Source organism: Colletotrichum siamense, assembly GCF_013390195.1.
Source record: "Colletotrichum siamense strain Cg363 chromosome Unknown KSG_Cg363_contig10, whole genome shotgun sequence".
Classification (NCBI taxonomy): domain Eukaryota; kingdom Fungi; phylum Ascomycota; class Sordariomycetes; order Glomerellales; family Glomerellaceae; genus Colletotrichum; species Colletotrichum siamense.
The window spans coordinates 2,853,160-2,863,241 of record NW_023501023.1 but is presented as its reverse complement, the minus strand read 5'-3'; the positions used below and the strand labels follow the sequence as shown (position 1 = coordinate 2,863,241).

General features: G+C 50.4%; 5 protein-coding genes across 5 annotated transcripts; 3 read left to right on the top strand and 2 right to left on the bottom strand.

The window, feature by feature from the left end:
• Positions 1-202: 202 nt before the first annotated feature.
• Positions 203-1,656, bottom strand: gnl-1 (Gluconolactonase; the record flags this gene model as incomplete). Its single annotated transcript, XM_036646504.1, has 6 exons — positions 203-411; positions 461-637; positions 687-896; positions 944-1,051; positions 1,103-1,445; positions 1,495-1,656. 6 exons carry the CDS (start codon positions 1,654-1,656, stop codon positions 203-205), a joined length of 1,209 nt encoding a protein of 402 aa, XP_036487952.1.
• Positions 1,657-2,291: 635 nt separating this feature from the next.
• Positions 2,292-3,365, top strand: CGCS363_v014654 (uncharacterized protein; the record flags this gene model as incomplete). The annotated part of the gene is made up of 1 exon (XM_036646503.1): positions 2,292-3,365. The coding sequence occupies one exon, from the start codon at positions 2,292-2,294 to the stop codon at positions 3,363-3,365; it is 1,074 nt and encodes a 357-aa protein (XP_036487951.1).
• Positions 3,366-6,863: 3,498 nt separating this feature from the next.
• Positions 6,864-7,208, top strand: CGCS363_v014653 (uncharacterized protein; the record flags this gene model as incomplete). Its single annotated transcript, XM_036646502.1, has 1 exon — positions 6,864-7,208. One exon carries the CDS (start codon positions 6,864-6,866, stop codon positions 7,206-7,208), a length of 345 nt encoding a protein of 114 aa, XP_036487954.1.
• A 334-nt stretch (positions 7,209-7,542) lies between these two features.
• CGCS363_v014652 (uncharacterized protein) lies at positions 7,543-8,238 on the bottom strand (the record flags this gene model as incomplete). Its single annotated transcript, XM_036646501.1, has 1 exon — positions 7,543-8,238. One exon carries the CDS (start codon positions 8,236-8,238, stop codon positions 7,543-7,545), a length of 696 nt encoding a protein of 231 aa, XP_036487953.1.
• A 610-nt stretch (positions 8,239-8,848) lies between these two features.
• Positions 8,849-9,569, top strand: GSTF1-0 (Glutathione S-transferase; the record flags this gene model as incomplete). Its single annotated transcript, XM_036646500.1, has 2 exons — positions 8,849-8,977; positions 9,030-9,569. The coding sequence occupies 2 exons, from the start codon at positions 8,849-8,851 to the stop codon at positions 9,567-9,569; spliced, it is 669 nt and encodes a 222-aa protein (XP_036487956.1).
• Positions 9,570-10,082: the final 513 nt, after the last annotated feature.

The window sequence follows — 10,082 nt, the reverse complement described above, 5'->3', positions numbered from 1 at the left end:
TAACAATACCACGCATCCAGTACTTAATACCTCCTGGTAATTATAAGATAGAACGTGAAAATTGCAAAAATCAACTACACAGAGGGAGAAAGGCAACTACGGTTTGATGCACAGTACTTCATAAGCCTGCACGCGATAGGATGCGGCATATAGGGGTTGATTAGGCACATCAACTACATTAAACAGAGGCTTTGAGTAAGGCCTACTGCAGTTCTACGCCCGAAGCAGCCAGTGTGACGTAGAACAGTTTCGTCTGCCCAGTAATAATCATACGGCCATTTCCAGCGAATTGGAAGTTTGCAGCAGTGGTGCCAGTGTAAATCTTGCCAATGAGCTTGCCAGAGGGGTTCCAGACATGAACACCATCTCCGCAGCCCGCGTAGACACGGCCAACAGAGTCAGTGTGAACACCTACAACGAGTTAGTGTGCGAAAAAAAATGGGAATGGTAAAGAACGAACCATCAGGAATAAAGGAGGCAGTGTAGGCAAACGTCTTGCGGTTCTCCCAGGTGCCGTCTTCATTCACATCGAAAGAGTAGACCGAAGCGGGAGAAGAGAGATTGCGGCCATAAAATCCCAGAGCGATGCCGGTGTCGGTGACGTAGGCCTTCTTGCCATCAGGAGAGTAGGTGAGGCCTATCAGTTGTTAGGTGGGTCCCCTTCAGCTGCATTAATGAGAACAAACCATTAGGCAAAGTGAAGTCATCAGCCACGACGGCGACGGCGCCGGTCTCGAAGTTGTAGCGGTAGACTTGGTTGCGCAGTCCCGGAGGAGGGCGGAAATCCTGTAGGAAGCCGTACAGGGTATCGGTGAAGTAAAGCTCTCCATTACGGGGGTTGATGACGACGTCGTTGAGTGAGTTGAATTGACGACCGAAGTAGTTGTTCAAGAGAACTAAGGGAATAAGCGAAATGCGTCTTTGCGTTACTAAGGAGACTCACCGGTGGTGTTGAATGGAGCGACTGGGTTCATGAGATACAAGGCAGAGGTGATATCGTCACCTTGGCCTTCTCCAGCGAAGACGATGTTGCCCTTGTAGTTCGTACCACCTAGGCATTCATGTAAGCTGGCTTAATGCCTTCAAGTATCAAGTAACTTACCATTGGGGTTGATGACCTGGGGTTGCGACGGCACAACAGTGACAGTTGCGTTAGCCCGGGAACCTGTTCGCACAGCCTCGGCTTCCGCGAGTGAGATCTTCTGGATGATGGAAGACTTGTTCAGCCCAGTGCCTGCAGCAGGAGCACCGGCATTCTGAACGAAGAAGACCTCTTCGGTGGGAGGGTTCCACACAACAGCCTCGTGGAAAATAGGGTCGGTGTCAGAGGTAGCAATGAGGGTAAGCGAGGGGTTCGGTCCAATAACATCGTAGAACTCGGCATCGTAGATGTGGAATGGTCTAGCCTCAAGTGACTCTTTCGTGACACCAGGCCAAAGGAAGAGCTGCATGAGAGTGAGCAAAAATAGCCGCAAGAGGATGGGAGCGACATACCGTTGAGTCGTTGGCCTCTGCAGGAGGGGGCACATTCTGCAGGACGTTGAAACTCTTCCAGTCAATTATCTGGGCTGTGGCGGGAACTTCGGCAGCGGTACAAAGTCCCATGCCCAGGGGCACTAGAAGACCTGCAGCGACTACAGCCAGCAAAGACGACATTGTTGGTTTCCAGGAGTGTTGTGCTTGGTGGTGTGTGACGAGGGGAACATGTTCCAGAGGTTGGGTACGAGGCGCTTTGTATGCTACCGTGGACGTCCCCGCGTTGATGGACCCTTGCATGTTTAAAATTGCATAGTCGCATCTGCCGGTGCATTAAGATGCTAGACTAGTCCAATAATGACTGCGGTGAAGGGACAAAAAGATGGAGTGCGACTGTGCCAATGAAGCTCCCCCAGAACCCCCACTCCGAATTTTAGCTATTGCGGAGTAGTTCCCCGAGTCTTGGCAATGGTTCGACTTGGTCGAATTTGGGCAAAGGTCCGTCTCCAGGGACGTTAGTGCTATAATGACCACGGCATCTAGAAAGTTAATGTATGTGCCAAGCTGTTGCTTCGCGACATGATCCTGTTGAAGGTCTAGGTCTAAGGTCTTGAGTACTTCCTGCGATGTATCGTTGGGAACACCAAAGGACACACGCTAATCAAGCAAGCTGAAACTCCTGTTTTTTGAGGAATAATGATGTGCTTGTGATTCTTAAATGTCCGACAATGATAGCTCTAGAGTCGAGGACTTTTTGCTCTGCTGGACACATTGCTCTGTTGTGTCATTGTTGACTTCATGGACCGTTGGCAACGATGGCAGAAATCGACATCAACACCAGGATCATCGTTGCGATTGTCATTTGCGTGTTCATCAGCATTGCTTTTTACAACGTTCTTGAGCTTACCGTCTCAATCTTTACATCATTCAAAAGGCGCTCTGGATTGTACTTTTGGAGTATTCTAATCGCAACATGGGGCATCGCATTCAATGGGACTGGCTACCTGCTGAGGCACCTGTCCCTCACGACGAAACCGATCATCTACGCCACGCTCATTCTCATCGGCTGGTGCGCCATGATAACAGGCCAGTCGGTCGTCTTATACTCACGCCTTCATATCGTTGTTCATGACTGGAAACGATTGCGACTGGTCTTATACATGATCATCGCCGACGCCATCTGGCTGCATATTCCCATCATCATTTTAGTCTATGGGGTAAACTCGGCAAACCCGGAACCGTTCCAGAATCCGTACACCATCTTCGAAAAAATCCAACTCACTGTCTTCTTCGTACAAGAGATCATCATTTCTGCGCTGTACGTCTGGGAAACAACCAAACGCCTTCGTCTCATGAACAGCATCGGCGATTTGCGCACCCGCAAGATCATGAACCACCTGATCTGGGTGAACATACTAGTTGTCCTACTAGACGTGACGATTTTGGCCCTCGAGTTCACCAATCTTTACGACATACAGACAGCCTGGAAGCCGTTGGTATACAGTATTAAGCTGAAGCTCGAGTTCAGCATTCTCAATCGCCTCGTCGAGCTCACACGAGGGGCCTCGAACAGCAGCGCCTACGTGCGCAGTCAAGGACATGGACCGGCAAACGACGTGGCTCTGGAAACATTCAACGGCGAGCGATCTAGGCAGTTCACCAAAACCGACGAGCCTGAGTATGAGGTTCGCATTGGGAAAGGAGACAAAAGTCATGTGTCGCCGGCGACAAGTTCCTACCCGACAAAAACAACGGAGATCACGATTCACACCCATTCACGGGCAAACCACGGTAACCGCGACAGCGACAACATCAGCGAAGATCCAGACAAAGAACGAGAAGGAGACGTGTGTTCAACTTCGTCCGAAGTCCAGTTTGCGAGATATTAGCGGTTTCCAACTTTTTGGGTAAAAAGGAACAGATCACAGGCTAAACGATCGATAATTATTAGCGTTTATTATTCCTCATCCCGACTTTCATTTGTTGACGTTTGTTAAACTCCCATAGTTAGACTTCTTAATTGAGTGTTCAGCTATCGTCTAGAATTCTTCGACCAGACTACAGCTCAGTGCAAATCGCCTCTTCGTGAATGGCTGCGCAAGACGAGGCTTGTGGATGCAAAGACCGGCTACCAAGCTAACATCCGTATCTTCCTGATTTGCGTCTCAGATGGCGTGGAGACGATAGCCACATCATAGTCCACCAATCTACCAGCAAGATATCGGCAACGCCCCCCTCCCCCCCCCCCCACTGTATGTTAAGCTTAATTCAAGGCGGGTTTCTTCAAAGGCCGTTCGAGCTCATGTTGGCCACTTGAACGTCTCCCGCTTCCGTTCCTACTTCTCCCGTGCTTCCAAGAACCTATCTGCCTCTTGATTGCTACCCTAATCGTAAATGCACGGACATGACCACAGGGATCACTGCCATGCCCATCGGGCAGACTGTTCCTTGACTACGTCGATTTGTCGCTCTCAGTGTTGCAACTTTGTGGTTCCTTGGCCTCATCTCCGTTGGGCTGCTGCTTTATTTCGCCCTTCCGATTAAGGTTCCATTGAGGATCGGAACCCATGATGCATGGACGTTGTAAGATGAAACCTTGTTTGGGCTTTCTTTAATGATCTCCCCGGGTGCGCTTCCATTGGGCTCAAAAGTGGTGCCACGCGGGACCACACATACTTGGCAGATCGGCTATGGTGGCCGGTTACAAACCTATGCCCACGTGGATACATGTTGATCCATTGACTTTATTTGTATCGTATTCCAAGAGCCTGGCCATCCATATCACAACATGGTACTTAGACAGAGTGAAGCCTTTCATTCGTCTGGCAGACAAGACCATTTGTCTACCCGGTTTGATGCCGTGCGCCCAGTGTAATTTGTCACAATCGCCTCACATACAGCCCCTCCATCGGCTCCGCAAGTCTTGGCTCCGGCGGTTGGTTGCGTTGGTGTAGGCATCGCCCCCCCGTTCGCCCGGGACCTAAGGATCGAGTGCCAAGATCATTGCACAAAGTGCAAGATCTCTTGATGGTGCGACGTTGGCACTACGGGCTTCGTCGAGGAAGACTATTGAAAGGAAAAAATCGATTGATTTGTCACAGCAAGACTATCTCCGAAGCATGAAACCACTAATTGAAATCCCGGTATTTGCAACCTATCATCTATGCCCAAGAATGTCGCGACCGGAGCGAAGACTTTGCCTACAGTTCTTCGACGAATTGGACGATCAAGGTGCCCTTCAGGGTCGCAAGGCGACTGGGAAGAGGGATCTTGGTATTGAAGGAAATCAGGAATACCCAGGAGAATGGGATAGGAGATGCAAGCCAAATCCTTGCTTGGGGATCCTTCGGGGTACTGAAGACAATTCCGGTTGGCTGTGTTCCGGACCCCACGCCGAGTAGCTCCCAGGGAAAATAATAAATAAGTTTGACCCTGCATGACACCCTGAGGCAACACAAGCCGGCGTGCGAAGAAGCTGTTCCATCTTCACGTCGTAAGCGGCCTCAGAAACTGGACTTCGGGGTTTTTGCCTGGCCGAATATGGCATGATAGCTTATGCTTCTTTCTCCAAGCCGCCGAACCCGGGAAGTCTCGCCGTTCATCTTGTTCATGTTACAATGCGGTGTTCCATTTTGGCCCCCAGCCATCCCGGGATAGAGGCCAAAACCAGATGGCCTTTATCACCATCGGAAGCCAAGACACAATAGCCAAGTATCGGGCTGGGAGCAGCCATCTGGTCTCGAGAGTCTCATGCGATGAGATGTTCAGGCATCAGGGGTGAAAGATCGAAGCCGTCCTTGCCAACGTCGGGACTTTTTTCTGCCCGACTAAAGGAAAGCTCCCATTCTCGAAGATTGAGCCGTGCGCCCGGAGCAGGTTCAGGTGCATTCCCACCCTCCCAGCGTCTCCAAGTCAACCCCGCGAACCCCCGGCCCTCGTCATTGAGGAACACAGGATAGGATATCAAGAGCGCATGGAAAAGCCAACCTTGCATTGCGGCAAATTTGGACTTGATATTTTGTGCACTTTGAAGCCCCCGGCGTGAGACGTTCATGGTCAACACAGCCTATCTGCCTATGAGATTGGGAAAAATGAAAAGTAACCATGAGTGTGCCCCTTGCTCTAGGTCATGATGCTGTTGGTGCTAGGTAGCAGGCCTCTTAGCCAACCGTGATGGCGAGATTCGGAAATTGGGAATGTTCTGGTTCGTTTTTACCACATGGTAGTTGGGGACATGGGTTGTGGTGTTGCCAGACTGCAGGAAGAGATGGTATTGACCTGATATGAGCGGCGCAATCTCTTTCGGCGACCAAACTTCAGCCCCATACCCACTACTCATGAGCAACAAAGTATGGCAGGCTGTCTTGACGCCGGCCTTGTTTTCAATCTCCCAGGGGAGCTATATCCCACGGTGGCGCCGGAACCGAAAGAAGCTGACCAAACGCTCGGGGTCGCCCAACATTTCAGGCTGCCACCTGAACTTTGAGCATATTCCATGTTCAGGTCACCAATAGCTCATACCATGGACTGCGCCCCTGCATAGCGTTGTTACTTCCGTGATGGTGGGGACGTTGGATGCAAGAGCCGGCCGGTCTGCCGTCGCTCGAAGCTTGGCAGGAGACAAACCTGCCGGTGGAAGAGCCTAAACACCCGATTAGACGGCAGCCCATACAGCATCACAACAACACCGTGCCACACCGGTTTTGTCTGTTTCTCATACGCACCGCAAGCCACTTTCTTACCAGGGCGGGACGTCAGCATGCTGCGTGACACTTTACTGTCTGTTATGATCGGCAAAGACGTCTTCAGTGTCAACACCAACAGGCTGTCTGATATTCAACCATGGTACTGATCTGACCTCTCGTTGAAGGGCGTCCGTATATAACTAGTCCTACCATCTCCTCGAAAGGAGGATAACATTTCGCTTAGTCACCTAGTTCGGCGGGCAGTCTTGATCCTCCACGGGAAAGTAAGTCAAAATATTTCAGATTGAAAGAGACCTCTGTCAGTGAAATGCGAATGCGAGCCATGCGTATCAACGGCAACTCCCGTGGCTCTAAGTTTGGAGGATGCCAAATTAAAGACATCACTGGGCTTCATTTTGCGCAAGATATTTCGAGGAAATTGCAATTGCGATTCAAACCCAATGCCTGTGAGGTGCTCTATCTGGGACACCCGAACGGTATGTGGTTAAGCGGGAAGCGCGTATTACTCAAACCAATGTCGGCCGTTCCGCCCTACAAACCTTAACGGCGGGCTGGCTGCAGCATCCCAGTGCCGTTCATCCGATGTCAATACAAAGTGTTCGCACTTCAGTTGACTTTGGAACTCAATACGTTGTGTTAACTTTCTCTTTTTCCCGGTCGTTAGTTATTACCAAGACCATCATGAAGCTCGCATTGTTGTCCTTCATTGTAACTTCCGTTTCTGCGTGGTCGGTCACATTCCATGACCATGACCAGTGCGCCGGTGGAACGACTTTCCACTACGGCGGCGGCTCCAACACCGGAACCGAGCACCTCGCTCAGTGCTTCACAATGACTAGCATCAACAAGTCGTACGCCAACTATGATGCCAAAAGTGTCAACATCGTTTTCGGAGGTTGCACTATTGACATATTCACGGATCGTTTGACGTCGCCGGGACTTGCGGGGTTTGTGGCGTCAATCAGCCAGCCATCCAACTGGCAACGTATCAATCAAGTGCAGGATGGATGTATTCAGTACGTTTGATTATGACTTCTGGAGCGTCGTGAAGAGAAGTGCTAACTGGTGTCCTTCAAGGTTGGATAAGTCGAAACTGGGAAAGTGGCAGGCCTGGTCGGTTTCATGCTGAGTATTGCGCTGAGACATATATAATTCAATGACCAAAGTTCTGGTAGTCTTCATCAAAGGCTATTCAATTGACAAATTGAAGGAGAGATACCGGGGGTTGGCGTTGATTGAACCGACAGTGGCTTGAAGCGGACGTGAATAATTCAACAATGGTGAGGCAAGTAAAAAGATTTTTGGATCATCTAAAACAAACTCTCACACTACCTTCACAGTCACGAGACCATCGCCGGTGTCAATTCCGTATTACCACTGCACTTTTGATGAAGAGACTCTCGACTGCAACCTTGACGAGAAATCTTGCCGCACTACCAACACTGACGCTGTCAGTCACGCGCATTCCCGCACCGTCGCTACCCAGTGTCTCCACATCCGGCCTGGTGTTGGTCTGATTCGGCAACTTAGGGTCATCGAATTCGAGTCTTACTGCCCTAACAAGTGTCCACTCCATCTCTGTAGAACGGATCTCCTTGTCCACGAGACCGTGGTCCTCCAGGGCGAACTTGATGTTGGTCCAGCTCATGAATGCCTTCGAAAGCCATGGTATCTTCAGCCAAGAATCACCAACGCCAGCTGTCGACATAACCACAATACGACGGATGCCGGCCTGCTGGAGAATCTCACAAGCACTGGCGCAGGAGTCGGCTAGGAAGCGGGGAGGTGAGAGCTGACGTGCGAAAGGGCTGTCAGACTCGCGGACGGTGTTTAGGGTGATGATGGCGGCGGAAGGAGTTAGAGGAGGCGTAGCCGAAAGAGCTGATGAGATATCAGGCTTTGATAGCGGCGATCCGGTGACGACGGTGAGGCCAGGATTGTCTGGGAGACCGCCAGGAGAGCGGACGAGAGCTACTGCTGTATGTCCTTGAGACAAGAGTTCAGACACAACCTGTTTGCCAGTACGCCCTTTCGCGCCCAGAAGCAAGAAGTGCATGATGACAAGTGAGAAGAAAGTAAGAAGAAGATCAGTTTGGGCTTGTAATCTACTGTCTGAGCGTACAGCCGATTCGAAAATAAAATGAAACTGCTGATATTGGACTTTTCAATGCTGCCTACCAAAACAAATGGGGATGTCCATGTATTTAACGTTGACGGACCAACGGTCAGTCGCACACAGATCCAACCCGCAAGAACTATATTTCTGATGAAAGATGGTCATGAGACCGCAACACCTACGCCTAGAATTGCATTTACGGTGTCTGCCGATTGGCTTGCTCGGTCCGGATACTACAACGGTCTCGGACGACACGGGACCCACCGGGCGGCACGGCCGAAGGATTAAATCGGGGAAGCGGGCGCCGTCAGCACGTAGCCTGCGCCCGCGCTAACTCAATCAAGTAGTGTGAGCGAGCCGGCCAACCATATGTGGTGATGGCGGTTCCGAGTATCATGCGTGGTGTTGTTGCCTGTGAGGCAGAAATTCCGTGCCAAAGATTATAAAATCAGGTTACTTTGTCACGATCTTCCCCAAGTTATCCAAGATGATGTCGAAGTTCATCACCAACAACCGCGGAATTCTGTCGCAAATATTACACTCATCCAAAATGCCAGCATTCACTCTATATGGCGCTCATGGCTCGACCAACACAGACCGTGTTCGTTTGACCCTCGCTGAAGGTGGCTTCACGGACTACGAACTTGTTTTGATCAACCTACAAAAGGGGGAACAAAAGGTGCGTAAACCGACATCTGCTCAGAGTCATGTGCTGACACCAACCCCCACAGTCGGAAGACTATATGAAGAGACACCCTTGGGGTAAAGTCCCAGTCGTCATCTTCCCCGACGGTTTCACTCTCTATGAGAGTAGGGTTATCTGCAAGTACCTCGCCAAGAAATACTGCTTCCCGCTTCTACCGCCCGACTCCGACAGGGAAGCTACTGCACTTTTTGAACAAGCGCAGTCGGAGGAGATGTCTTACTTTGCCGACCCCGCAGGTAAAATCGCGTTTGAGAAGTTTGTGAAGCAGAGATTCATGGGCTTGCCTCCTGATGAGACCGTCGTGTCAGGAGCAACACGGTCCATCGAAGCCTTTTTTGACGTTGCTGAACGTGCATTGCAACACAGCGACTACATGGCTGGGGAGGACTTCACTCTCGTGGACATTTACTATGTACCCCTGATCCACAGGCTCTTCGTATGCGGATATGCAGATCTTATCCTCGGTCGAAAAGCCGTGAGTGCATGGTGGAACCGCGTCATCAACAGGCCAGCCATACAGCAAGTCCTGACCGCTGATAAGGAGGCTGCAAAGGCGACACAGTGATATGGTAGTAAATGAGGCAATTGGAGATCAATTGTGTTATATACAATATTGCAGATGGTTTTCCCCCATTGAAGCTGTTGAAGTCCATTGCATGCCCAAGTTCACTTGTGAGAGTCGACAGAAATCCGTCAACACATGCATCAAGTACTCATCAACATGCTGGATTCGACGCAAGTTCTTTACTATCAGCACCCCTGTAACCTTGATAAGTCTTTAATCCTTCCTCTACATTATTTGCTACAAGACGCAATTGCTCAATCTCGGCCAGTCGCTTCTCGTTATTCTCTATATCGCAGGAGATTGCCCCTAAGAGCACGATCTGCAGGGTCCGATAGAACAAACGTAAGAAAGACACTGACAGAGGCTCCCGTTGCCTAGCTTTTGCGTCCGAATGAACGCGCTCGAACATTGAGTACCACGAGTCCAAACTATTCAGGAGAGATGCCTTTTCGGAAACAAGTAAGAGAGCCATTGCCATCGACTCAACGTTCGAAACCTTATCGAGGAATTCAA